Source organism: Ammospiza nelsoni, chromosome 18 (assembly GCF_027579445.1).
Source record: "Ammospiza nelsoni isolate bAmmNel1 chromosome 18, bAmmNel1.pri, whole genome shotgun sequence".
Taxonomy (NCBI): Eukaryota; Metazoa; Chordata; class Aves; order Passeriformes; family Passerellidae; genus Ammospiza; species Ammospiza nelsoni.
This window is the reverse complement of record NC_080650.1, coordinates 3,550,808-3,578,169: the sequence shown is the minus strand read 5'-3', so window position 1 is coordinate 3,578,169 and position 27,362 is coordinate 3,550,808. Positions and strand designations below refer to the sequence as shown.

The 27,362-nt window shown below is 54.0% G+C and overlaps 2 protein-coding genes across 4 annotated transcripts; one reads left to right on the top strand and one right to left on the bottom strand.

The window, feature by feature from the left end:
* Positions 1 to 1,170: 1,170 nt before the first annotated feature.
* On the bottom strand, positions 1,171 to 11,724 carry ACAD10 (acyl-CoA dehydrogenase family member 10). Its single transcript, XM_059485231.1, is given in 15 exon segments — positions 1,171 to 1,564; positions 1,857 to 1,922; positions 3,265 to 3,344; positions 3,347 to 3,607; positions 4,052 to 4,225; positions 4,724 to 4,869; positions 5,388 to 5,538; positions 6,077 to 6,258; positions 6,929 to 6,997; positions 7,254 to 7,386; positions 7,771 to 7,930; positions 8,657 to 8,815; positions 10,045 to 10,233; positions 10,780 to 10,928; positions 11,515 to 11,724. Coding segments are annotated over 15 exon segments (2,154 nt in total). The 5' UTR covers positions 11,672 to 11,724; the 3' UTR covers positions 1,171 to 1,486.
* Positions 11,725 to 12,923: 1,199 nt separating this feature from the next.
* Positions 12,924 to 27,135, top strand: BRAP (BRCA1 associated protein). 3 transcript variants are annotated; one of them, XR_009419687.1, is made up of 12 exons: positions 12,924 to 13,078; positions 13,209 to 13,355; positions 13,875 to 14,076; positions 14,773 to 14,962; positions 16,313 to 16,426; positions 16,848 to 16,996; positions 18,734 to 18,809; positions 19,238 to 19,427; positions 20,328 to 20,437; positions 21,995 to 22,274; positions 23,804 to 23,907; positions 24,919 to 24,945. XR_009419687.1 is itself a non-coding variant. In XM_059485337.1 (12 exons), exons 1-12 carry the CDS (start codon positions 12,997 to 12,999, stop codon positions 25,277 to 25,279), a joined length of 1,764 nt encoding a protein of 587 aa, XP_059341320.1. In that variant the 5' UTR covers positions 12,924 to 12,996; the 3' UTR covers positions 25,280 to 27,135. The 3 variants fall into 3 exon arrangements, 2 of the variants coding, with proteins under 2 accessions (XP_059341320.1, XP_059341319.1); XM_059485337.1 differs by having other exon boundaries at positions 19,289 to 19,427; positions 21,995 to 22,084; positions 24,919 to 27,135; XM_059485336.1 differs by having other exon boundaries at positions 21,995 to 22,084; positions 24,919 to 27,135.
* Positions 27,136 to 27,362: the final 227 nt, after the last annotated feature.

Below are 27,362 nucleotides of genomic sequence, written 5' to 3'. Positions count from 1 at the left end.
CCCAGAGAAGGCAAAATGCCCTCCCCAGGTTATCCAGCAGGACACGGATTAGGCCGTGCGTTTCCCGGATCAGCTGGAAAGAAATCCTCTTGTGCTGGGTCTCAGGCTCCTCATCCCTGTCCGCCCGTGTCCCTGGCAGGGGGATGGATGAATTCCCGGGCAGGGGCTCCCGGGCAGCCCTTTAGAAAGTGGCACTCGCGAGGAGGACGTGTCCTCCTCCTGTCACAGCCCTGCTCGTGTTGAACCCCCCTGGGAGATGCCAGACCCGTTGTCCCTGCAGAGATGTGCCCGTGTCCCCCAGAGCGAGCGGCTCAAGGTGTCCCCAGGGCACGTCACAGAGCTGAGCTCCGGCTCGGGGCTGAGCCGTGTCTGTGCCTGATCCCGGCATGGGCAGCCACGGCACTGAGCCCTGGTGCGTGTTCAGTAAAGCCTTGGCTCTCTCCACAGACCCAGCAGAGCTAAACCCCCAGGGCAGACGCGGCTCTCGGCCCCCAGAGCCGGCCCGAGGGAGGCGGGAGGTGCAGGAGTCAGGAGCCTGCTGGGAAACCATCCCAAATATCTGAGCTGGGCACACACAGGCTCAGCGCCCTCCCCCTTCCACGGCAGAGCCAAATGCCCGAGGCTGAGGTGGAATTTCACCCCGCAGCTTGGGAGAACCCAAGGCTCAGGTTACCGGTTATCCCTACGGCCTCACGGCCCCTGTGCTGAGCCAGCACGGCCCCCAGGGCTCTCTGCAGCACCCCCTGTGCCCCCGAGGGCTGGCAGGTGTGCCCACCCCGGGCACATGGGCTGTGGGGCTGCACCCACGCTGGAGGAGTGGGAGAACCCAAAGAACCATAACCATTACTTTAATAATTAATTAATTAATATAAATTGCTCAGGCTCATAAAGTTGTTCCCACAGTTCTCCCCTGGCTCTGTAAAGCACTGAAAGCTCCCACTGACCCAGTCTGCACCTCCATGGTCCCCAAAGAGACCCCACCACACTCATGGGACCATGGATCCTCCCAGCTCCACAGGGCAGGCACTGCCTTAGCTCCGGAGTCTCCCCTGAATCCAGAGACCTCAAGGACTGGATTCAGTTCCTTCCACCACTGAGGATTCTTCCAGCATCTGCAGGTTGCTGGAGGTTGTGCTGAAGAAGAAAAGATGTGCTGAAGGACAAGAGACATCCTGGTCCATTCTGTTTATTCCCAAAACTGGGTTGTGCACCCCCAGCCTGGTCACTCCCAGCCATCTCTCCCTGCTGCAGCTCTGATCCTGCAGCCCCACGATCCAAAGGTGGACTTGGCCCTGCATTGAGCCAGGCAATAAAAGCACTGAGCACAGATAACACCAAACACCTCTGGAACTGAGCTCACAGGCTGCCCTCAGCACGGCCTCTCCCATGCCAGAGTGCCTGGTTTGGGTTTGGGTCCGCATCCGAGGTGTCCCAGGGCTGCAGCTCCTGGCCCTGATTTGGAGAGTCCTATGACCCCTGGGGACCCTCAGCCAGACGTGGGGCTCAGGTCCAGGGGAAGTGCTGGGCTGGGATCTGCTCTGTGGAGATGTTTTGCTCCAGGGACCTGTGGGAGAGAGAGAGCAGAGCCCATGTGGGCACACAGGGCTGCAGCACCAGGCAGCAGCACCCCAGAGCCTTGCAAACCCCTGGGGACCCAGTGCTGGGGAAATGCCTCACTGGGGACCCCACAGCCTCTATGGGGAAACAGCAAACAGGGGGACCCCCAGCCTCACTGGGGACCCCACAGCACACAGGACAAATCACCCCTCATGCTCACAGGCCCCACACTGCAGGGGAGTCCCAGGGTTGCCCTTTCTTTGGGTCAGGGAGGGCTCGAGCCTGAGGAATCTGCTCACTTTGGTGCCCTGATCCATGACCTGTGCAGCCATCAGTGCCACTGCCTTGGTCCTGGCATTCTGTGCCTGGGGGAAGAGGATGCGGCCCATGAGAGCTCTGGTGGGTGCTGCCCCTCTGATGGGCAGCCATGGCTCTGAGGGAGGAACTGAGCTTCCCTCTGCTCTTCTGGAGAGGATCTCCCTGAGCTGGGGGCACAGGCAGCCTCTGGGATCAGTGTGTGGAGCCTGCTGGCTCCTGGTGCAGGATGAGGCAGGATCAGCTGAGATCCTGCCCTGCTCAGCCAGGAATGGCTCAGCTGCCAACTCCCAGAGATGAACCTCCCCTGGCAGTGCCAGCTGGCAGGGGCAGCCTTGCCCTTGCCCTTGGCCGTGCCCAGCTCTGGAGCACTGTGGCACTTCCAGGCTGGGAATATTTGGCTGTGTAACAGTTCTCTGCATTATCTTGCTGTTGCAGGCAGCAAAACTCCTCCCCTGGCTTTCACAACTTGCACAGCAAAGGCTGACAGGGCAGGGATGATGCCAAGGGAAAGGGCAGTGGAGTGGATGTGGAGGTGACAGGGATGAGGGGGCTCTGTGGTGCCACACACCAGCAGCAGCATCTCCACAAGCCCAAGGCCTGGAGTAGAGAGAGTGTGGCAATCCTGATGTTGGAGACTTGGCAAGGATGAGTGTTTCGAGGAAGGGCAAGGAGATCTGCTCATCTCAGCACCTCCACATTCCCCACAGCTGCTGCTTCCCTGCCCTTCCACCTTCTCTGTGGATCAGCTGCCAAGTGCCCTGACACACTGGTGTTTGCTGGTTTCTGCCAGAGCACAGGCAAACACTTTGGAAGGGCACCTGGATTTTTTTTTTTTTTTTTGGCAGCTGAAAGGAGGTTAAGTAACCCACTAGAATTTGATAATGTCACCAGAATAATTAGGAATATAATCTTGGTAGCAGCCCAAGGGTGGGGCTGTTTGCTTCCACTCACTGTGAATGTGTGAATGGGGAGGTGCAAGGAACCTCTCAAGGGAGCACAGAGGGACAGAGAGAAGGGAATTCACTCAGCCTTTCCCAGAGGGAGACTGGAGGAGGAACAACCATTTCTTCCTGGACTGGCAAATGTTGAAAAGCCCAGCCCAGCTCTGGGCACACCATCAGCACAGATGGCAGGACCTGGGTGAGCAACCATAGCTGGGCTGGTGTTAATCTGCTCCTCTTGGAAGGGAGTGCCAGCTCCCAAAATCACAGTTTCCCAGGGTATGAACTCTGTTGCAGCCATATGGACCCAGCCCTTTCCCTCCAAACCACTGGGCTCCAGGAGTGCCAAATGCCTGCCATGATCAGGAGAGCCAGGACACTTGGAGGCCACCATCCATCCCCACCCTGGGGCAGGTGCAGCAGAGCAGCTTCAGCACAGATGTCTCACCTGCAGCTCTGGCAGAGGACGTGCAGTCCCTCTGGAATGGGAACTGAGAAAGCCCCTCTGGATGCCCATCTTGCAGCAAACCCCTGTGCCATCCCCCCCAGGCTGCTGGGGGCAGTGCCCAGGGGGGCTCTGGGCACAGGGGCTGCCCCAGGCCGTGCCCAGGTGCTGAAACTCCTGCCCAGGTGAGGCCCTTGCCCGGCCCAGGTGCTGGAATGGCGCAGGAGCAGCTTTGTGGGGGGGAGGCTCTCAAACACACGGAATCCTTCTTTAACAGCAAAATCCCAGGCCAGATCAGCCACAAACTCTGCGTCCTTGGGGCTGCTGTCACCTGGAGCTGGCCTCCCTGGGGACAAGAGAACAGGACACTTGTTTGGAAAAGCCTGTGTTGGGTATCACATCCCAAACAGCATCACCTGCCCTCCCCTGGGCCAGCCCAGCAGGACTTGGGGAAACTCCTCTCTAAGGGATGTGAAAATAACTTCAGATTTCATTCTGATAAAGGCTCCAGGGCCACACCTGATGTGTGCAGACAAACAGCACCGGGAGCTCTCAGCACCTCCCTGTGAGTCCCTTGGCAAGGCTGGTGCTGAGCTGGAAGGTCTGAGAGCTCCATCTGTAGGACACAGCTCTGGGCTCCCAGCTTTGGCCTCTGCTCAGTTCTCCCAGGAAAGGAGAGACCCCACAGCACAGAGAGCAGGCAGGGAGAGGCCTGTGCTGGAGCAGGGAGGCAGCTCTGTGCCCCTGGCTGTGCCCTGTGCAGGACACAGCTGCCCTGCTGGCTCCTCACCTGCCAGGGAGCCGCGGTGGCGTCCCTGCAGCATCACAGCCCGGCGGAAAAAGGCAAAGGCCAGGTAGAAATTCCAGTTCTCTGGGTGCTCCACTCCCCTGTGGCCACAGTACATCTGGGAATACTCCTCTGCTGTGGGAATGCCCAGCTGCCCCAAGTCACAGTTCCTCAAGCCTGGAAGATGGGAAGAGGTAGCAAGGAGTCAGAGCAGCCCCCAGGGCACGGTGAGAGCCTTGGGCACAGCCAGGCCCCTCCATGGAGACACCTGCACCCTCCAGGACCTGCACAGCTCTGTGCTGGCTCCATAGGGAGCTCTGGGGTTTGGCACCAGCCCCTGCCCCAAAATGCACATGGGGCAGTTCTCCTGGTTAGGGTGAAACTGTGACTGACAGAGATCTCTCCTAAACGATGGAACCTCTCTGTTTAACCCTGTACTTTTCTTTTTAACAAGTGGATAACTTAGTGCACACACCAGTCCTGACCTGCCTCACAACTTTCCCACCCAAAAGAGTTGCCCAGCTGCCCAGCTGGAGTGAGAGGGAGAACAATGCAAACCCAGAGCCCTTTCCAGCTGCACTGAGCCCCACTGCCAGCTGAGCTGCTTGGCACGAGCTGATCTGCTCTGAGCTCTGGCTCCTCTGTGTGTGCCAAGGTGAGTGTGCCCCTGTGTACCTCTGCGAGCCCCAGAGGGGGCTGGCAGGAAGAAGCTCACACAGTTATTCGCCACATCACACAGGGGATCTCCTAGAGTGGCAAACTTCCAGCCCAGCACAGCAAGGACTTCTGGCCTGTCTGGGTGAAAGACCAAGCGGTCCATCCTGTATCAGAGGGAAAAAGAGATCAGGAAAGTCTCCAGAGGAGGGAAAAATCCCAGTGCTCAGCAGCAGTAGGTGCTTTCAGTGCTCTTCACTCTCTTCAAAGATTGCAGAGTCCTTTGGAAGGCAGCACAAAGTGAAACGTTAATTTCTGCAAGCAGAGGATGGAGGTTACTCAATATTGAACCCTCTGGTTAATAATGGACTAAACTGGGCTTTGGAGAATTAAACCAAGTTAGTCAGAGCCTCAGATCAGGGCTGATTCCTGAGTACTGCAGGAAGAGCTGATGATCCTCCAGTGTCACACCAGCATTTGCAGCTGTTGGATAAAGAATCTCCATCTCATTCCCTGGGGATGCTCACCCTGACCCAAACCCAGCTTTTGGGCTGCTCTGGAGCTGCTGCCCCAGCCCAATCAGCACCTTTTGGAGTCTGGGGGTCATTTTACACTCAGTCCTTGTTTTACACTCATTTTACACTCAGTCCTTGTTTCCTGCCTGGCATGTGCTCCAGGGCAGTACCTGAAATCACCGTGCACCAATGTTGTCTTCTGGGATTCAGGAAAATGCAGAGGCAGCCACTGGATGAGCCTTTCCATCGCTGGGATCGTGTGAGTTTCCACAGCTCTATATTGCTTTGTCCAGGTCTCAAACTGCTGCTGGATGTAATTTCCTGGAACAGAGGAAAGGAGGGAAAGGGAAAGGCACAAAGAGGCTTCAAAAGGGACACAGAAAAAGCCAAACAGCCAAGCAGATCTCAGTCCAGAATCCTGATTAAACTTCAAGATTATAATTGCAATTTCCAAGGGTCTCATACTTTCTTAACTGGGCACTGGATTTAATATTCAGGTGGAAAGAATCCAATCCTGGACAAAAAAGTAACTTCACCAGCTCCAGGAAGCTGAGCTGTCTCTGCAGAGGGACTGGAGGGGATGCTTGGGGAGGTTTGGTCAGCAAAGAAGTTACTCCTGTACCCAAAGTGGGCAGAGATGGCAACAAACATGGCAGGAAGCTCTGGGAGGTAGGAGAACTTTGGGAACTCACAGGAAACCTGGATTGGAAGAGCCCTTCCCACCCTCCCACCACACCTGGGGATTCAGACTCTGGACTGCTCATCCTCACTTTCCCACCTGCCCCCAGTTTGGTCCATCCTGCCCATCCCTTGAGCTGCTGACACCCAGGAGAAGAAGGGAAGCAGAGGCTGCTCTCACCGTGCTCCCCCAGCTCCTGCAGCTCGGCTGCTCCCGGCTCCAGGCTGTGGATCCTGGCCAGGACGTTTGCCATGGCCCCGTACCAGGCCCTGCGCTGGCGCGGTGGCACCGCGGGCAGGGACAGGCTGTGGTGGATGTGGCCAGCACGGTGCTCCAGCAGCAGGAAAGGACAGCCAAGGATGCTGGGGAGGCAAACTGGGATGTGTGGGGCTGAGGCCAATCCTGCCACTCCCCCCAGATCTCATCTGCATCTTGAACGTGCCCCCAGGCCTCACCTGGGTGCTCTCTGGAGCCCAGCTCAGGCTGTGCCCGTGGCTGTGCCATGCTCTGCCCTGGCCCCTCCAGCCCCAGAGCTCCAGCAGCAGCTGCTCCCTGTTCCCTGCAGTGCCTGTGGGCTGGGCTGCCAGGCTGCTCACAAACACAGCAGAGTGGGCACACAGGGAGCTGCAGTGCAGACACTGAGTCCTGCAGGGATCTGAGCAGGCTGCAGGCCCGAGGGCTGTCCTGTCACAGATTTGCTGCTGTCACTGCTGCCTGAGGTCTGGCATTTGGAAAAATCCTTTCTTTATTGCAAACCTGAGCACTCTGAGTCAGCAGGAAGCCCTATAATATTGCTTTATAAGTGCTTTTCAAAGAGAGCTTTTGGATTAATAGCTAAAATGGAACATACCTAAACCAAACCAAATAAAATGATTCTGTTCTTTGAACTTCTAGAGGCTCCTCCAGCCCCACACTGCACAGATGTTCATTAGATCAGAGCACTTTGTGAGCTCTGGTTCCTTCTTTGTTCACCTTTGGGGGAATCTAGCTGCAGTTGCCAAGCACAGAGTGAAAGCTGAGGGCCAGGATTACCTTCTGTCCTCACAGAGAGCAAGCACAGGGGGCACAGGAACACCAGCCTCAGCCAGAGCCTTCAGGACCCTAAAGGGAGGGACAGAGGTGCAGGGAATCAGTCCAGGAACTGCTGTGTTGGAGAGAGACACACCATATCACTGTGCTCAGCTTTAAATATACTGAAATCATGTGGCTGGGGGCAGGTGAGAGGAGCACAGCCACATCTTCCCATGGCCCGGAGCCCCCAGACCTATCCCACACTGGAGAACAAGGGGAGGCCGTAAATGATCTTCCCCCGTGTCCTGCTCCCCTGGCCCAGCAAACTGCAGCAGGACCCCCTCACCTGTATTCCCTTGAGACAGAAGGGCCTGAGGGGCCTGAGGGAGGCTCCTCCTCCTTCTTCAGCACCAGCAAACGACCTCCAAACTTCACCAGATAGCTCCGGCTGGACTCAAACTGCCGTAACTCCAGCGGGGCTGGGAGGAGGGAGCAGAGGGTCAGCACCTCCTCAGGCCTTCCATCCCCTTCCTGCAGCTGGGGCTGAGAGCCCACTCTGTGTCCCAAACCCCTGGGGAACCTGGCAGTGGCTCCCAGCTGCCTCACAGGACAGGAATATCCCTGGCATCTCTTTGGCAAATTGTCCTCAACCCCTCCCAAAATAAGGAAGCCCTAAAATGTTGTTTCTTAATTCTAGGAAAGTGATGGAACACTGAAACTGGAATGGCTGTGCTGTTTGCTTGGAGATTATGAGCCTTTCCTTAATATTATTTTTCAGTACCTATGTCAGTACCTATAGGAAAAAGTCAAAAGCTCCAGAATATCCAGGTTTTCTGATGGAAGGACCAAACCCACTGCAATACCTGTTGGGTGGGCACCAAGAACATCCTCAAGGTACTTCTGCAGATGATCCTTGGGGATTTCCATGCCTGGTCTCACTGAACGAGTGTAGGGAACAAATCCTTGCAAAGGAAACCCCAGATGGGCTTCCAGCTCTTTGAGTGCTGCTGCTGGATCATCAACCTGAAACCAGGAGGGACAGAGTAGCACTGGTGACAGCTAGAAGGCAAAATTTCCTGGGAAAGAGAGAGCCCTGCCTGGTTGGGGGGGATGCATTTATCTGTGAGTCCATCAGCACTGATCCCCTGACACACAGGAATTCCTGGCTCATTCCCTGCCAGCACAGAGCTTCCCACCTCTACTCTGCCTGGAGAGAGCTGTGATGGTGGCACAGGCACTGTGAGCTTGGGCTGGGATCAGAGCTGGAATTCCCTGTGTGCAATCCAGGGGAGTGGAGGTCACTCTTCCCACCAGTCCCAGTCTTGTCCTTTCCCCAGTGTCCCCAAATTAAAACCCCCGTGCTCAGTGACCCCAAAGCCTGAGGGTAACTTGGCAGTCCCCAGCTGACTCATCCAGGAGGCCTCAGAGTTTCTGGGAATTCATTAACTGGGGCTCATTTTCTGCTGTGGTTGTGTCAACCATAGGGATGGGGCTGTTTCTCCTACAGGGAACAGAGGAACAGGAATGAGGAGAGACTTCCCTGGGATTACACAGAGTTTGGAGCCAGAGCAGACTTTGCCAGTGATCCCTGCTTTAACCCCACCACATCCTGCAGGGACAAGCGAGGCTGGAGCAAAAGGCTTGGCAAGAGTCGGCCGCTGTCAACTGGAAATCCTGAGCTGGTGAAACCCAACAGCTCCTGTACCCAAAATCCACCCCCAAACCCCACCTGGCTGTGCCACTTTGTACCTTCACTGTTTTCATGCCAAGCTGGGCTGCCACCTCCAGGTTCTGGCTGCTGCTGTCCAGCAGGATGGATTCCTGGGGCTGCACACCCAGGAGCTCCAAGCACAGCTTGTAGATCCCAGGATCTGGCCTGGGCACCCCTTCCTGATGGGATTCAAGCACCTACAGCAGCAACAGATGGAAAATGCACGAGCCTGCTGTGAGCACAGACACCTGGGCACTGCTGGAATGGAGGTGGGAGGCTGGGAAAGAGACTGGTCTGATTAACATGAGAAATAAAGGATGTGGAGATGGGTGGGCCCTGGTTCCAGGGACTGTGTGGGTGCCAACTGCTGTGGCCAAATCAGCCAAACAGGACCAGCCAGTCCTGGGATGGAAGATATCCAATGAGATGTCCCAGTGTGGGACACCAAACTGGCTCCAGACCAGCTGTTCAGGGCTGTCCAAGGAAGCCTTGGATGGCAGCACCTTCCAAAGGCTCAGGAAAAGCAGCGTCCTGACCACTGCAGCCACCAGCCATCCCAAAGGCACCTCCACAGCAGCTGTGTTTGCCATAACCATCCCCCTAAAATCTGGATCAAAAAAGCACTGACTCAGTGTGTGAGCACTGCCACTGCCCTCACAGCCATGAACACCCCAAGCAGCCATTCCTGCTCTGTAACACTGCAGGAACAGCAATGAATCCATTGCATGGATATAAAGCAAATTAATCCACTGCATGGATATAAAGCAAATTAATCCACTGCATGGATATAAAGCCAACACTAATGGAAACCCACACTTATTGCTCAATTATTTTCCCCCACTAATTGCTGTGCAGGGCTGTAGCTCCTGTTCCAGGAGCAGCACACACTGGAGAGGCCGTGGGGATTGGAGCCTTGAGGTTCATGTGTCACCAGATCTGCCGATCTGTGTCATCTCTGCAAAGGTGAAGTGTGCTGGGAAAGGAGACCCTGCTGGGAAAGGAGCATCTGCTCCTCATCCCACACAGGTCAGCATGTTGGGCTACTGGGTTTTTGTAGCACAGGGGTTACATAAAATCCTTGAAGAATCCTAACTCTTTTAAAGCTTATTTTTGTTTGTTTGTTTGTTTTCTTAAAGCAGGCAGGGCACTGAATAATAACATTTATTTCTAGTCTGTGTTCCAGCTTCCAAGTCCTGTCTCCATCGCTGCCTGTGCCTGTCACACAGACTCGTGGCTGTGTGGGCACTTTGCAGTGGATTTGCAAATGTCACTCAGCCCCTCTCCAAGTGCCTACAAGGAATTGTGTCAGGAAATGTTCTCCAGGCTGATGTCAACCAAACTGTGCTTAAACTGCACTAAAAGAATTTGAGCTGCTGCTTTCACAAGTGGAGGAGCAGAGCCCCGTTTGGGATCCATGCAGACTCACCACATCGAAGTGCTGCTGCTCCAGGGGCAGGAGCCTCTGTCCGGGGCACAAGCTGAGGCCCAGCAGAGCTGTCTGCAGCCCTTCTGCCCGGATACACTGCGCTGCTTCTGCCATTGCGGGGAGCTGTTTTCTCATCTCCTCTCGGATTAAATCCCAGAGAAAGGAGTGCACGGGAACACGGATATTTGCCTGAGAAACAGAGAAACCCCAACAGTGGTAATGGGCCAGAAATGGGGTGAAAATAAGAGTGCTTGGGTGGGTAGGTTATCTGATCAGCTTATCTTGCTGTCCGAAGGCAGGCAGGGAATCTCTCAGCCAAATTGCTTTGCCCAAATAAACAAATGTTCTCACATTCCTGATTCTGCAGCAGAGATAAAGGGCTGATTTTGGGAGAGAGAAATCCCTGGGACTGTGCCTGCCATGGGATCAAGGCAGGTTAGAGACAGACACTGACAGCTCAGCAGGCAGGAAAGGAATCTGCATTTTAGACTGAGATGTTTTAAAAGGACTTTATTCCAGGAGGAAATTAAGGCAAATTCATCTGCCTGCCTGCCCAGGCCCCGGGATAATGGTGGAAATCTGCCCTGCTCTGACAGCAGCACTTCCTAGATGGAAAATCCAGACCCTTCAACCACAAAATTGCTTTTAAAAGCTCCTCTCTCCTCACTGGACCTGTTTCCATGCAGTCAGGAAGCACAGGGAGAGCAGGGGGGAGTTTACAGGTTTGAGGCTTACAATCTCAAAGCACTGCTGTCCCAATTCCTGCAGGAACTCCACAGCTGTCAGCTCTCCCCTGGAGTACTGCAGGGAGAGGCTGCTCTCCCCTCCAGACAGCGCGGCTCGCTGGACGGTGCCGGCTGGAATGCAGCTCCGGGCCTCCCAGTCTGCACCGAGAACACAGGGAAGGCAGGAAAGGGCATCAGCAGAGTGGGCAATCAGCTGGGAGTGCCTCTGCACTGGGGTGATTGACACAGCACAGAGCAAAGGGCTTGGGCATTGCAGGAACTGCAGCACCTCAGCCCTGTTTGCAGCGTGGGGAATCCCTAAAGCTGCACCAGCCTCGGGTGGCAGCAGGTGGTGGCACCACAGGACAGTGCAGGGTGGTCACTGTTACTTCTGTGACTTCTGATGGCACAACAGGTCCCACCATCACAAGTTCCTGGGTGTCCCACCAGAGCTGAAAGAGGCACCTGAGATTTATCTTCCCTCCAAGCACAGGAACAACAGGAGCTCTGGTGATGAGGGACCAGATCAAGAGAACGACTGGAGCTGTGCCAGGGCTCAGAAAGGTTCTTTCCCTGGTATTTCTGATATCAGGGAATGGGCACAGCCCCGAGGCTGCCAGAGCTCTGGGTGAATTTGGGTACCACTCTCAGGGATTGTTGGGGTGTCTGTGGATGATGTTCCCCTGGGTCCCTCCCAGCTCAGGACATTCTGTGATTGTGTGGGGTCAGCAAAGGGAACACACACCTGAGGCTGTCCTGTGGGGGGCTGGCAGCAGCACCCCGCTCTCCTCAAACACCACGGCTTTGTAAGAGACCCCTCTGGATCGCTGTGGGATCAGCAGGAGCCGCCGGATCCCGGCACACAGCAGGCTCTGGGCACGGGCAGCGCTGCTCAGGGACATGCTGGGAACCACGGGGGGCAGGGACACTCACAGCTCAACCAGGGACAGGCTGGAGCACAGCTGCAGAGCTGCAGGGGAAGTGTTGGTTTATGCACACAGAATCATGGAATTGTTATGTTGGAGAGCACCCAATCCAACCTCCCCAGATCCACCAAACCCTGGGGCCAAGGGCTCTGAACACTTCCAGGGATGGTGGCTCCACCCTGGGCAGCCACTCAAGTGTCCCAGACAAACCAGAGACCCCCAAATTGGGTTTTATACACACACCCCTTCAAGTGCTGGGGACAATGGGATAACTCATCACTAACATGAACTAATTGCTGATCATAATCAGTGATTGCAGCAATGTGAGGGTCACCTCTGCTCCCAGAGAACAAGGGACACAAACAAGGTGAAACAGCCTCGAGGTGTGCCAGGGGAGGTTCAGGCTGGACAACAGGAGGAATTCCTCCATGGAAAGGGTGGTCAGGGATTGGAACTGCCCAGGGACGTTTGGAGTCCCCATTCCTGGAGGTGTCCAAGAAGGCCTGGATGAGGCGCTGGGTGTTGATGACAAGGTGGGGATGGGTCAGGGGCTGGACTCCATTATTCCGGGGGTCTCTCCCCTCAGGGACCCCTCACACCTCCTGGGGCTCTCTCCCCTCAGTGATCCCAGGGCTCTCTCCCCTCAGGGACCCCCTCACACCTCCTGGGGCTCTCTCCCCTCAGTGATCCCGGGGCTCTCTCCCCTCAGGGACCCCCTCACACCTCCCTGGGCTCTCTCCCCTCAGGGATCCCGGGGGTTTCTCCCCTCAGGGATCCCCTCACACCTCCCGGGGCTCTTTCCCCTCAGGATCCCCTCACACCTCCGGGGGATCTCTCCCCTCAGGGATCCCGGGGCCCTCTCCCCTCAGGATCCCCTCACACCTCCCGGGGTCTCTCCCCTCAGGGATCCCCTCACATCTCTGGGGGCTCTCTCCCCTCAGGGATCCGGGGGCTCTCTCCCCTCAGGGATCCGGGGGCTCTCTCCCCTCAGGATCCCCTCACACCTCCCGGGGCTCTCTCCCCTCAGGGATCCCCTCACACCTCCGGGGGATCTCTCCCCTCAGGGATCCCCTCACACCTCCCTGCCCGCCCTCAGCGGCCAAGGCTCCCGCTCTCGCGAGAACATACCCCAAACTCTCGCGAGAAGCAGCTGCCGCCCCTCGCAGCCCCCCGCGCGCTACCGCCGCAGCCGCCGCCGGCGGGTACGTCAGCGCGCCGTGACGTCACGGGGTCAGAGGGGAAAGGTGCGGGAGGCGGAAGCGGCGGCGCTCCCGGTCCCGGTCGGCGGCCCCGCGGAGCCCATGAGCGTGTCCCTGGTCGTGATCCGGCTGGAGCTGGCCGGGACCTCCCCGCTGCCCGCGGGCTTCGCCTACAGCGCGGCCGGTGGGTTCCCCCCGCCGGGGGCACGGGCGGGGCGGCGCGGGGCAGCGCGGCCGGGCCCGCTCCGCACCGCGCAGCTGCCGCCGGGGCCGTCCCGGGGCCGCCGCTGCCAACGCCCGCTTTGTCCCCGCAGCTCCGGACATGGCAGCGGAGAGCAGCGGCGCCGTGCCCGCCTGCCTGGAGGGGAAGGGCCCCGGGGAGCGGGCGGCCATCCTGCACCAGCACCTGGGCCGCAGGGAGATGACCGACGTGATCATCGAGACCATCCAGCCGCGGGCAGGTACCGGCCGCGGGCACCGGCGGTTTGGGCTGCCCGTGCTGGGGGGAGCGTCCCGGAGCTGTCACCGGCCGGGCAGGGCGGGGGATCCCCGGTGCGGCGGGGTTTGTGGGGTTTGTGGGGCTGCGGTTTGGGGAACGAGCAGAGAATTCAGGAATGCGGGGCAGAGCCGGTGATTCCCTCCCACTGAGCTCATCCCGATCCTCGCCTTCCTCCCCTGAGCTCATCCCCATCCTCACCTTCCTCCCCTGAGCTCATCCCCATCCTCACCTTCCTCCCCCGAGCTCATCCCCATCCTCACCTTCCTCCCGAGCTTCCTCCCCGAGCTCTGGGACAGGGACAGGACCCTGGGGCTGTGCCAGGGGGTTTAGGGGGAGATCAAGGAAAGGTTCTGCCCCCGAGGCTGCCAGAGCTCCAGGAGAGGTTGGACAAAGCTCCCGGGCCGGGATTTTTGGGGTGTCTGTGCTGTGATCCTGGTGCTGCCTTCCCCTCAGTAAAGGGGAAACTTTGCCTCTGTGGAAGGTGAAGCAGAAGCTGCCATGGAGGGAAGGAAATCCTCGGAGGCTGCATCAGCTGAGGACAAATCCAAACAGGAGGATCAAAGCCAGGAGTGTGAGGCTGCTCCAGACTCTCCCTCCAAGCAGCTCCCAGACCAGATCTCCTTCTTCAGCGGGAACCCCTCGGTGGAAATCGTTCATGGAATTATGCACCTGTACAAAACAAAGTGAGAATTCCTCATTCGTGGCTGCTCAGGTGGGAGTGGGAGGGTGAGTTGGCCACCCTGGGGCTGTGGCTCCTGGTGGGGACAAACAGGAAGGGTGACTGGCTCCTGGGAATGCAGAGAGTGACTGGTGCTGGTGGTGGAGCCCGGGGCTGTGGGTGGCACCTGTGACACTGTGTGTGACACTGGGGGTGTTGAGGGATTGTGAGAGTGTAACACAAACACAGATTAACAAAAAGAGACATTTGAAAGCAGCTTTCCAAGGGATCCCACTATAAAATAGTGATCTCTGACAGGCTTGGGAGCTGTGTGAGGCAGGGGAAATGTTAATTTCTGGAGGTCTCATCCTGTATTTCAGGGGTTCCATTTCCACACCACTCCCCTGTAATTGTGTGAGAACTCCCATTTCAGGCCTTCCTGAGAGAACGGAGAGCAGAAACCACCAAATGGGCACTGGCAACAATAACAAACATTGCTCAGCTGTTCTAGGAATAGCGCTGATCATCTGGGGCTTGCCAAATTCAGCTGTTTTTATAGAAAAACAGGTGTCAAACAATCCCACTGTTCCTGGAGCTGCCAGGTTCATCCTTGGCTGAAGGATGCCTGTTTGTGGTGACTCCTGATGACAAAAGAGGGTTAAAGTCTGACAGCAGAGCTGCTGTGGCTGTGTGTCCAGCTGTGTCCCTGCTGTGTCCCCAGCAAGATGACGTCCCTGAAGGAGGATGTGAGGCGCAGTGCCATGCTCTGCATCCTCACTGTCCCCGCCACCATGACCAGCCACGACCTCATGAAGTTTGTGGCCTCCTTCTACGAGGTGATTGAGCACATGAAGATCATCAGGGACTCCACCCCGAACCAGTACATGGTGCTCATCAAGTTCAGCTCCCAGGTAAGGCCCTGCCTGCAGGAATGTCACACCAGGTCACTCTTCTGGGGTTTGGGTGGCTTCATGGGCAGCCCTGAGCCAGGGTTGTATTTACCCATGGAGAAACAGCTCTGTCCTCCTTCCCAGAGTGTTCCTGGGGCTGCTGAGGTTATTCCCACACCTGGAAGCAGTGGATGCCATGTTCTGGCTGTCCTGTTCTTTTGGCAGGATGTTTTTCAAAAATTAATCCATTTACAGAGTTTTCTGCTTTCTCTCAGCTTGTTCAGAGTCTTGTGCTGTGCTGAACACAAAAGACCCACCCAAGGGAGCTCCCTTTGTTTTAAGACAGACTTTTCCTGCTTTTCTGAGGAGCTGGGTGATCTCCACTGCCAGTGTGGAAAGGACAGAGCCCCCCAGTGTGAGAGCCTGGGGTGAATTGATTATTGGTACCCAGATATCACAGTTTGTTCCTTCAGGCCCCTTGGACTGGGCACCTCTGCACCTCTAAATTCCCCCCTAATTCTTGTGTGGACCCTTTCACTTGGACATTTTCTTCTCCCAGCTGACATGATTTATTTTGGGGTTCAGGGTTTGTTTTGGGGTTCAGAGAGAGGTTTCCCCCAGCTGTGAATTCTACCTGAGACGTTTCCCCAAGCCCTTAGTGCAGATGGAAGATTTGTGTGAGTCTTGTGCTAACTTCAGTATTACAAAGATGATTTTGTATCTCTTGTTGCATTAAATTACTCAGGCAGATATTTAGTGCTGAATCCCTGAACTTTTGCTCAGTTTGCTCTGAATTTCCTGTTTCTCAGGCAATTCCCTGAAGCTCTGTTGACCCCTAATGGCTGTGCCTGCAGGTAGCAAAACAAATCTCCAGTTTCTTTATGCTCCTGCCTGGCATCAGGAGAGTGAGAATTGGTGGTTGTGGAGAGAGGGTTTGGGGAGCTACTGAGAGAAAAGGGGTGATGGATTTGGCAGGGTTTGGGTGGGTTCTGCTTCTTTTGCCCTTTTTGGGGCTGGGCTGTGAGTGGTGAATGGATTCTCCCCCACAGTTAATCTGTTGCTCCTGTCCCTCACAGCAGCCTCTTACATTTTTGCAGAGACCAAATTTGCTTTGCAAATGTACTGAAATTGCCAGCAAAGGGTGAAGCAGGTGCTGAGGGGGAATCCCCAATTCCTGCTGAATGTCACCATGGTGTCACTGCCCTGAGCTTCACTCGTGTCTTCCAGAGCTGACACCAAACCCAGCCCCAAACTGCAGTGCCTGGAGCTGGCTGAACCCCCTCTGGTGTTCCAGGGGATATGGGAGGTTTCTCCTCCTCTCCTTTGGGTGGGTTTTTCTGTGTGTAACCAGTTTCCCTGCCCTGTGCCCAGGCTGATGCTGACAGTTTCTACATGGCCTGCAATGGCCGGCAGTTCAACTCCATCGAGGAGGACGTTTGCCAGCTCGTCTATGTGGAGAGGGCTGAAGTCTTCAAGTCAGAGGATGTAAGTTTGGTTTGGTTTGGTTTTTTACTAGCATTTAAGAAGGTTTTAAAAGGATTCTTTTAAGAATAAGCAGGAAAAATGCCATAATACATCATCCTCACCTCCATTTCCCATTCCAGTGGAATGGGAAGAGTTTGTGTGGTGACTCCATGAATTTTGGGACCTAAACCTGCCTTGAGTTGTAATTTAAGGAATCCACAGAGCACAGTGGGGCTGGTTGCAGGTGCAGCCCCTTCACTGTGGCCCTTTGAATGTTGGGGATCATTTTTCTTACCTTTGCAATACATTCCCAAGCACTGTGTGGCCTCACAGCGTTCCTGTGTCACAGTTTTGACCCTGGTGCCAGCAGTGATGGGAAGCTGGAGCTGATGGCTGCTGCTGGGAAGGTGCTGAGCAGTTTCTGTGTGCTTGGTGCTTGCAGGGGGCCAGCCTGCCCGTGATGGACCTGACAGAGCTGCCCAAGTGCACCGTGTGCCTGGAGAGGATGGATGAGTCTGTGAACGGGATCCTCACCACTCTCTGCAACCACAGCTTCCACAGCCAGTGCCTGCAGCGCTGGGAGGACACCACGTGAGAGCCTGGCCTTTATTGCCACCTCTGGGGCCCTGCTTGGAGTGCTGGGGTTGTGCTGACAAAGCTCTGCTGGGCACTGTGGGGGCAGCAATTACTGCAAGCCCTCATGCTCAGTTTTTCCCATTAAGGGGCTCCCAGAGAAAAATCTCCCTGCCAAAAGTAATTGAACAGTGATTCCCAGGGGGAATTGTAGAGGAATGCTGATTGTCTCAAAATACTCCAGGAGAAAAGAGCCGGGCTAAAGAGGCCTGGCTGCACACACAGCCCTGCTTCACTCAGCCTTGGCAGCTCAGCCAGGCCCTGCCTTGGCACTGCAGATCTGCTCTTGTGGGGAGCCCTGCAGCCTTCTCCTACCTGGATGCTGGGAGGGGGGGAAGAGGAGATGAGGAAGGCAGGGGAAGAAGGGATGATGACAAAATGGCTCAGTAGATCAGGCAGGAGAGGCTCCTGTTGTTCCAGGTGAGTGAAGGGAAGTCGTGTCCCTGGCACAGGGCAGGCTGGAGGTTGGATCTGTGTCTGTCCTTAAGGCAGCTGTCCTTGCTGCCACTGAGCCTCTCTTCTTGGTGCTCCCAGCTTCCCAAATCCCTGTGGAGTGGGATTCTGGTGTGCCTGGATCCCCAAGTGCTGCTGTCAGCTGGGTGTGTTTGCCGTTCCTCTGGTTTGCTGCACCCTAGGCAGGCACAGGAGGCTGCAGATCCTCCCTGTCCCTGCTCCGTCCCTGCTCCGTCCCTGCTGTCCCAATTCCTGGATTCTCTGATGGAATGTGAGGAGGATTGTAGCTCTCTGTGATCTGTCACTCCTAAGGCAGAGTAACAACTCAGGGAGATTGATCAGATTTGGAGCTGGGCAGGCTGAAGGGCTGCTTTGCTCTACAAATCCAGCCAGTGGAAATTTGGGGCAGTGGAGCATAGCCAGTGCAGGAGCAAGATCCCAAACAGCCCTTAAATATGGAATGTACAATTTAAGCAGAGCTTATGCTCCCAGTCTGAAGAAATGAGAAAGGAAAACCTCTGTTCTCCTTGCTCAGGCACCACAGAGGCTGCAGGTGCCTGAGTTTGAATAGGAACTGACTGCAGCCCAGTTGTCTGTTCCCTGGAAGATTTCTGGGGCTCGCCCAGCAGCTGATGAAAAATACATAACCAGTCCTGGCAGCCTCAGTTATCCCATTCCTGAGCTGAGCTGTGCTGCTCCAGGGGCTGGACACAGCTTCCTTCTGCTCTGGGTTGTTCTGTCTTTGTGGCAGCACCGAGGGAGTTCCAAAAGAGTTGAAAGATCTGGATCTTCCTGCTACTGATTCTTTTAGGGTACAGTTATGGGATGTTCTTCCTGGGAAAGCTGAGATTGAATCCTTGTTGTTGGGGTGGGATTGAAGCATCTCCTCAGGGATGTTTTAAGGACTGAGGGGTGTTTGCAGAGTGTCACTTGGCTGTCCCCAGCAGTGTGTAGCTCCAATGCCGTTCCTCAGTGTGTGGCTTCTGTGTAAACCCCTTGGACTGCACCAAAACCAGATCCAGCTGAAATGGCTTTGGGAGAACTGTTCTTTGTTCTGTCACCAACTTAAAGCCAGTAACTTTGTGTGGAGTGAATTCAGGTGGGGTGAATGTGAGCTCATGGGTGAAACAGGGAACCTCTGCTGCACAAGGCATTTCCCTGGAGCTCTCTGGCTCTCTTTTCCATGACTGGAATGTGAAGATGTTGCTCCCAGTGTCTCATGATGTTCTTGTTGCCTTCCAGGTGCCCTGTGTGCAGGTACTGCCAGACTCCAGAGCCTGTGGAAGAGAACAAGTGTTTTGAGTGTGGAGTTCAAGAAGTAAGTAGGTGGGTGGAAGGTGAGATCTGGCCTAGATCTGACTGCACAGCTGCTTGGGTTGCTTTGGGGCTTATTCTCAGGCTGATTTTGGGCTGGTTTTACCAGCCAGTGGGGTGTCAGCTTTCCTTTTGAGTTGCACCAGTGCTGGGAAGGGAGGTCACCTCACAGGTTTCCTGTTCTGATGAATCTCTGTGGTTCTTAGATCAGTGTGACAGCAGGGAGCTAAACCAGCCTGATGGTGGTGCCCCTTCCAGTGTGTGCCCTCCAGAGCTTGCTGAGAGCCCTCATTCCTTAGCCAAGGCCATCTCCCATCTGGGTGGGATTTATGCAGCCCCTGCAGGGTTTGAACTGCCTTTGATGGGCTGAGCTGCCTTCCAGCTGTGGGGTGAGTGGGAAAGCAGCCGCTGACAGAATGTGGGGTGGGTCAGGCTGTGTGTGGGGGTGCTGCTGCCCCCAGAGCTGCCCCCTGTGTGTTGCAGAACCTGTGGATCTGTCTGATCTGCGGGCACATCGGCTGCGGGCGCTACGTGAGCCGCCACGCCTACAAGCACTTTGAGGAGACGCAGCACACGTACGCCATGCAGCTCACCAACCACCGTGTCTGGGACTATGCTGGAGGTGAGCCCCCACCTGGGCACCCCCAGGGACTGGGCAGGGCACAGGGGGCTGGGAATGGAGCAGGTTGTGTCTGGGTTAATCCCTGATTTTGGGGAGCAGCCATCTCCGCTCTAGCAGTGGCTTCTTGGGAAGGTGACTCTGTCACAAAGTCTCACATCTCTGGAATGTTTGTTACTCCTTTTCCATCATACCCCATCGAAGTCTCCCCTGCCCCAGAGCAGGCTTTGCCCCCAAGCAAGGCAGTCCTATCCTGATAGCTCAGTCCCTCTTGGAGACAGAGTGCCCCAATACCCAGGCCGCTCGTAGCTGTGGCTGCCTTAAGCAAGCTCAGTGGATTTCAGCTCTTTAGTGATTATCAGCTCTCCTATGATTTCAGCTCTTGCTTGCTAAGGCACCTGTGGGCTAAGGGGAAAAGCAGATGAGAGAGAGGAGAAGGAGAGGTCCTGGTGGTTCCACAGTGATGGTTTATTGAGGGGTCTGTGAAGGGTTCCAGCGATGCCAAATGGGCTAAACCAGCCCCTTTTTCTAGGGTACAGAGGGATCCAAACTTGTCCAACAGTAGGGGTTAGGGGAAAGTGACCTATGGGGTTACAGAGGTAGGCTAGGATCCAAGAGGTGGAAGACAGGAGTTTATTTTGCTGTCTCATCGTGACTCAGCAATTTCTACTGTTAAGTCTCAGCCCTCCAAGGGGTCTTAGACAATCTATGGGGTCTGCTACACCCCATAAGATATTTTTTCCAAATAGCCCATGAGGTGGCTGGGAGGGATCTGCTAAAGAACAAATGCATGTGGTGTTGGCTTTGTGCCTGGCTGAGGGGCAGGGTCTGGGTGGTTTCACTGTGCCCCCTGATTGGGGTTCCTCAGATCTGAGGGCCCATGGTTGTATTTTCTCTCCCCAGACAATTATGTCCATCGGCTGGTGGCAAGCAAAACTGATGGCAAGCTAGTTCAGTACGAGTGTGAGGGGGATATGTGCCAGGAGGAGAAAATTGATGCCTTACAATTAGAGGTAAATATTTTCACTTGTTGGACTCTGCGTTTTGGAAATGTTTCCAACCCCGCCACAAGCACGGTTCAATCCCATCAGCTGAGGCAGCAGATCTGCTCCCAGCCTGGAATTGTCTCCAGGCAGGAGCAGGATGGGTTTACTGCTTTTTTTTTTTTTTTTTTTTTTTTTTTTTTTTTAATTTTTTTTAAGCCTCTCCCTGGCTCTGCAGAGCCAATGCAGTGCAGAGCTGGCTGCAGTGTCGTCCTGTGGTCACTGGTGATTGAAGCAGAGCTGCCTGTGCTGCTGCACACAGGGAGCACTGGAGGGAGAAGTGGGTCTGAGTCACTCCCCAGACCCTTCCTAGTGGATGGTTCAGAGCCAGGATCTGTGTGGCACTGTCAGTTTGGGTGGTTTAGCTCCCAAACTGAAGGAGGATGCAGGAATCCACAGCTGTGCGCTCACCTTGGCGAGCACAGAGAGCTGAGATTCTGATGCCAGCCCTGTTCTGCTCCCTTCTCTTGAACAGATAATGATTTATTTATTTTTTGTACCTGTTGCCCAGCTTCTCCTAACTAAAGGAGAGGAGCTTGAAATGCCTGCCTCGCTGAGCAGCCACTGCAGCACGATTTCAGCCGCATTAGACACGAGGGTTTGTGAGCAGGAACAGCCCACAGAGACCAGACTGGAGCAGCTCATTGCTCACATAAATATTTGGTTGCTTTTCAGTGAATTTTCTGAATAACACTTAGATGCTAAATCAGCTAATTTTAACCCTTTTTTTTCCTGTAAGGTGGTTGCTTAAAGCATGTAAGATCTGTCTAATGAGATTGCCAAATTCATTCTCTCTTGAAATATTTCAGTGTTTTGGCACTCGGAAATTACTGAGAGTGATCAAGGCTCTGTGCATGTTTAATTCTCTAGTGAATGCCTAATTTGATGCTTATTAGGCTGATGAAAAGGAGTAATCACCTTTTTCAACCTTCTCATGACTCATTTGCAGAACCAAAAGGGAAAAGATGGGATGTAGGGCATAGATCCTTGTTCAGATACCAAAATGACATTGGAATGGGCCATACATGTTGGAGAAGAGTAATTGGGAAGTAGTAATTGGGAGTAATTGGTTACAGAGAGCTGAGGGTGCTTTCCCAGAAATCTCCTTATAGGAAACTTGATATGTGCATTGATCCTACTGCACTGGAGATTGGGTTGTGGATGGGAACTCTTCCCCTCAGCCTTTGCAGTCTCAGACTCTAAGGACAGGGATGGGTGGTGCTTCATTTTCCTGTAGACATTTATTGCCATTCCCATGAAAAATCTGTCTCCTTAAACAATTCTTGGTTTGATATTTTCACTTGATCCTTGTTGTGCTGTAGAGGCTTTCCTTAATTCCAAAAAAACCCAAAATTATTTGATTGGGAAACCAAACTGGTGAAAGCCATGGATCTGCAGCTGGGCTGTGTGTGTCCAGAACTTCCTGATTTCATCTGTTAAACTGATGAAATGGATTGTGGATTGGAACCTTCGGGGCTCCTGCAGCAGCAGGGCCACCCTGAGTGCTCTGTGTCTCTGTGTTTGTAGTATTCCTATTTGCTGACGAGCCAGCTGGAATCCCAGCGGATCTATTGGGAAAACAAGATTGTCCGGATTGAGAAGGACACAGCTGAAGAGGTGAGCTCTGCCCTGGGCTCTGGGAAGGGTCCTGGCCCTGCTCAGTGGGAGAAGAAGGAGCTGCTGGATCTCTGGCTGAGCCTCGCGCAGCCGGCTCCGCTCCCAGCTGGGAAAATTGGCTCCAAGATGGATCTGTCCCTTATCTGGCTGCTCCCAGGGAGCAATTTGCTGCTCAGTGGTGCAGAAGCAGGTAGATTGCCACAAAGATTGCAGCTTGATTTCAGTGTGCTGCTGGGGAAATGCAGCAGTGGTGAAGGAAGGCAGCGTGGTGCTGCAGGATCCCGGAGCCATCCGTCTCTCTGACACAGATCTCCGGGGAATGGTGGTGGAGCACAGACAATATGACTTTAATTTGCTGGGCTGCAGAAGGTGGAACTGTCTCTCTGCTCCAAATGCATATTGATTTGCCCTTTCTTTTTGATCCCTTCTCTCTCCTCATCACCCTTTGGGAAAAGTTCAGAGTCTCCTCCTATAAAGCATCCTGCAGGCAGGACTGCTTCAAAATGTCACCAGGAAGAATCCAGGGAGGATATTCTACTGCTTGTTCACTCTACATGCATCCTTTCAACCAGGTTTAAAGGGAGTCAGGATTTAGAATTAAGTCCTTAACTTTCTTCAGGACTTCTAATTAACCATTTAAGTGTCTGCAATTAAGTAAAAATAGAAATTGTGACTGTTGAAATGGTTGTCCTAAAAAACAGTCCCAGGAATCTTATGGAGAGCTTTGTAAAAGGAAAATATGTATCAAAAATTATCTTGGAGGTGGCTAGGAGACACAATCCTCAAAGCACCTTCAGAATGAAACCACTCTCATCCCTGCTCCAAACGTGGTTTCACATTTAAAGATCCCAATAATTTTATCCATGGCACTTGCTCCATGTAATCTTGTCTGGATCGGTGCCACCATGCAGTGTATTCCATTATCAGTGCTCAGGCTCCTTCCCCAAATTAACCAGCAGCAGCACCAACATTCCCTGATTAGGACTGGAAGGCTCCAAACCTGCTCTGCACCCATATGTGCTGACACTGACATCAGTGCAGGCTGCTCCTCCAGGAAAGCATTTCCCATTAAATTCCTGCCCCACTGCCTCTGAGCGTGCTGGAGGCACCAACGGAAGGCAAACAAGAATTCCTGACTCTAAATTTCCTGTAAGTCTCATGCTGGAGGTTTGGCACCTGGAGACAAGAGCTTGGCTTTCTCCAGGAGCAGCAGGGGGAGGAGGAAAGGCCATGGCCAGAGGATGTTTGTGTTTGTGTTTGGGAGATATTGGTGTCACTGGGTCAGTGCTGAGTCAGCCCCTGCTCATCTTCACACTCATCCTCTGAGGTTTAGTTCAAAATGAGCAAAAACCCAGCCTTGAGGTGGAAATTTGAGTTTGCTGATGGATCCAGAACCACCAGAGAGTGGCTCAAGGAATGCTGGATGCAGGCAGGAAGAAGTTAAGGAGCTGCTGCAGCTTCTGGCAGTGCCTGGCACGGATCTGCAGCCGGAGTTGCTGTTCTGTGGGAGCAGCTCCCACGGCAATGTGGCTCCTTGGGAGTCTGGGATCCAAGGGTAACACGGGGGGTCCTCACCAGAACAAAACCTGGCTCTAGGCTTTCCTTACCTGGGGAGAGGAGGTGGTCAAAGTCTGGAATCAGCTCTGGAAAACCAAGTGCCCTGATGAAAGGGCAGCAGACTTTGAGCTGTTGGAAATGCCCCTGTGTTTGTTTTTACAGATTAACAACATGAAGACCAAATTTAAAGAGACCATTGAGAAGTGTGACAGTCTGGAACAGCGGCTCAATGACTTGCTCAAAGAAAAGCAGTCAGTGGAGAGGAAGTGGGTACCACTGCCAGGTTTAGTTCCATGCAGCCATTAAAACACCGTGCACTGACATCCAAAAAGGAAAAAAAAACCTCCTGCTATTCCTGGGGTTTGAGCTGTTTAAGCTGCAATACTGAGAACATGGCTTGCTTTATAAAAAGCTCTGATTTCTGTAGGTGTTCACAAATGGGAAGTGTCTGAGTGAGCCCAGCTCTGGGGCCATGAGCTCCCTTTCCGCGCTCTGCATATTCAGCATTCAGGGATCCTTCCCCTACCTGCTCTGAGGGAGATGCCAGCCTGTTCTGCCCTTGGTGGGTGCATCCAAAGGGATGAACGGCAGCTCAGCAGGGGCATCGAACAGCACAGAGGCAAACACAGGTCTTGGGAAGTGCCTGGAGGAAAGATGTCCAGCCTGGGAATTGTGGACCCATGCAGTCCTTGGGTGGGACTGTGTTCCTCTTCCTCCCAGCCCAGGGCCTGTCCAGCAGGAGCACAGACACTGAGCTCCATGCTGCTCACCTTCCTGAGTGGGAAATGGGCAGAGGAGGGTGCCAGCAAACTGCAGGGCAAAAGCAGAGTTGTTGGGAGCAGGAAGCCCTGTCTGTGAATCACAGGGCTGTAACCCTTGTGGGAGCATCTTCCCTCCCAGTGAAGTGGTGTTTTGAGGGTCTTGGAGTGTGGCAGGAGGCCCCTGACTGCCCTCAGCTCTCTCAAGGGTCCCTTGTAATCCCTGTGCCCTTTTTGGCACCCATTCCAAAAGCTGCAGGTGTGTGTCCAAGGTCAGTTCCATCTCCCAGGCACATCCTGCCTGTTCCCTGTGCTGCTGGCTTTTGGCATGAGATGGAATTGCCTGACTTGGGGGGAATTTCAGAATCTTGTATTTCCCCCCCCCTTGTCCATCTTTGCTGGAAAACCAAATTCCAGGTGGAGTTGGTGGGCTGGGGGTCAGTTATCAGTGAAAAGGCTGAGCTGGTGTTTGGTCTGGGTGGGCAGGGCTCTCTCCTGACTCCTGCTTCTCTCTGCAAGGTGTTCCCAGCTGAACAATAAAGTGGCAAAGCTCTCCAACGAGCTGAAGGAGGAGCAGGAACTGAACAAGTGCTTGAGAGCAAACCAGGCCTTGCTGCAGAACAAACTGAAGGAGGAGGAGAGGGTGCTGAAGGAAACCTGTGAGCAGAAGGACCTGCAGATCTCGGAGATCCAGGAGCAGCTGAGGGATGTCATGTTCTACCTGGAGACACAACAGAAAATCAACCACCTCCCAGCTGAGACCCGCCAGGAGATCCAGGAAGGACAGATCAACATTGCAGTGGCATCTTCTGCCAGCTCCTCCACAGCAGGCACAGGCAAACCTTCCTCCAGGAGAGGCCGTGGCAAGAGAGGGAAATGAGCACAGGAATTCTCTGCTCCCACCTGGAACTGGCCGTGCCAGCAGCAGGCCAGGCTCACCTCGGGACTCGGGCTGGCAACACCCAGCTCACCAAAGCTCAGCTAGAAATTGTCTCCAGAGCTGCTCATAAAAACTGGCTGCAAGTCAGTGGAGGTGTCTGTGGTATTTAAAAGCATTTCACTGCACTATTTAGCTGTTTTTAGGCAGATCTTGGTGACTATTTTGCCTTCCCTCCTTTTCAGAGCCCCTCCTGTCATGCATTTGACTTTCTTGGAGAGTGTTTTGGGGTGGGGGGGTGTGGGGTGTGTCCATATCCAACATCCCATTCCCTGTGGGGATGCTGTAGAGTAGGCTCAGCCTGGTGTGTAAGGCTTCTCCAGTTCTTCTCCTGGATTAAAAGTATTTTCAATTAAGAAGTTATTTAATAAAACAGTGTAAATTAGGTTATATACATCTCCTTTTTGTATGTGCAGTCCTGACACTGCAGAACTGCCTGTGCAGGAGTAGAACTGTAGTTTGGAAAGAAAAAGGACTGAGGTGTGGAAAATAAACCAGGCAAGTCCTGAAGGCCAATGGTTGGGAATTTAAAGGCTTTAAGGGACTTTCCTCTGAACAATCTGAATTTTAAAGGTGGCCTTTGAGAGGCCAGTGGTTGCTGTGCTGCCTGTGGGGCACAAAGGGTGGAAGGCTTGTGTTCTGGATGCTGTTTAGTGTGGTTATTTTATAGTTATTTCTGCAAATTAAGTGGAGTCATCTGTGAGTTGGGGACACATTCCCAGTGCTCCTGGAGCAGGGTGTGTGTGTCCCTGTCTGAGCTGCTCTGGCAGTGTTGGTGGGAGCTCCAGAGTGTTCTCCTGGAGCCAGGTGAGGAGAGGAACAGGCACAGCCTTTCCCAGGCTCTTCCCACATTCCTGGAGCTGCCCCTCACCGGGTCCTCAGCAGGAGCTGCAGCTCTGGTTCAGTTCCTGTGCTCACCAAAACGTGGCACTATCCACAACCTCAGCTGCCAGAGCTGCTGTGTGACTTGGCCCCTAAGGGACACAGGTCCTGGAAGGGAAATTTCTGCACAAATCTGCTTTGGTTTGGGTTTTTTGTTGGTTTTCACTTAGAATCTAAGACTCAGTGCTCTGGGGTGGGAGGTTTTTCCCTGGAGAAGCGACTGTCCTGGTTGCTGTTGTGCTCAGAATTAGAGCATTTAAAGGCTGATCTTTTGTTAAAATGGCAAGGGAGTCCCCAGTTGTCTTTCCAGGCCTCAGGATGATCCTGGTCCTTGTTGGAACAATCATGACCTTAGTTTGGAACACTGAAACAGCTGTGGCTGAGCAGGTCCAGCCTGGAACACAGGCATGAAACAGCCAGTCCTTTATTGCTAGAAGTTTATTTTTTTGGCCCACTGAAAGGGACAAGCCCCAGTCCCTGGAATGACCCTGGGAAGGTGGGTGGGTCTCATCCACTTCCTGCCTGCATGGACAGAGAGAGTTGAACTTCCTCACTGGAATTACAGGGCTGGTAGTGCACTCTGGGCATCCCCTGCTTGGGTTTGGAGATCTGCCCCCACCACCTGGGACTTGGACCTTTTTTTCTGACCTTGGAGCAGGAATGTACACTCACTTTTCCAGGGTGTGGATTGTCCTACCAGGCCTCTGCCTTCTGTAAATGACTCTAAGGACCTCGAGATGTACAGCACGGCTTGCTCTGCTAGAGAAACTATTTTATTTAAGATATATTTTTACACCATTAAGATCCTCTGACCTTTTGCTGAAGGCTTGCTTTGTGTAGAACACTAAAGATGCTGTACTGTATCTTGGAATTCATTTTCAAAAAATGTGATGGAAAATTAAACCAGCGTGCAGTTCTTTCTGTGTGTTTGTTCCACTGGAGGGGAGGAGGTTATTTTGGGAGTCTGATAGTTTTTAACTCAAAGGCAAAGCTGTCCAAATGAGCTCTTGGCCTTCTTTGGGCTGGGGGAGTTGGGCCCAGCTGAGCTGATAGGAGCAGATAAGGCTGGGCAGTTATCTCTGGGCAGCTCGTGCAGAAAAAGCAAGAATTGCAGAAGGTTTTGTGTTAAACCAAATAACTCTCA

Excerpts from the sequence above, each read along its gene's own strand:
- BRAP (XM_059485336.1), top strand. The coding sequence starts at position 12,997 with ATGAGCGTGTCCCTGGTCGTGATCCGGCTGGAGCTGGCCGGGACCTCC. Across the intron at positions 16,427-16,847 it reads AAGTCTTCAAGTCAGAGGAT|GGGGCCAGCCTGCCCGTGAT; the intron begins GTAAGTTTGGTT and ends TGGTGCTTGCAG. Across the intron at positions 16,997-18,733 it reads CAGCGCTGGGAGGACACCAC|GTGCCCTGTGTGCAGGTACT; the intron begins GTGAGAGCCTGG and ends GTTGCCTTCCAG.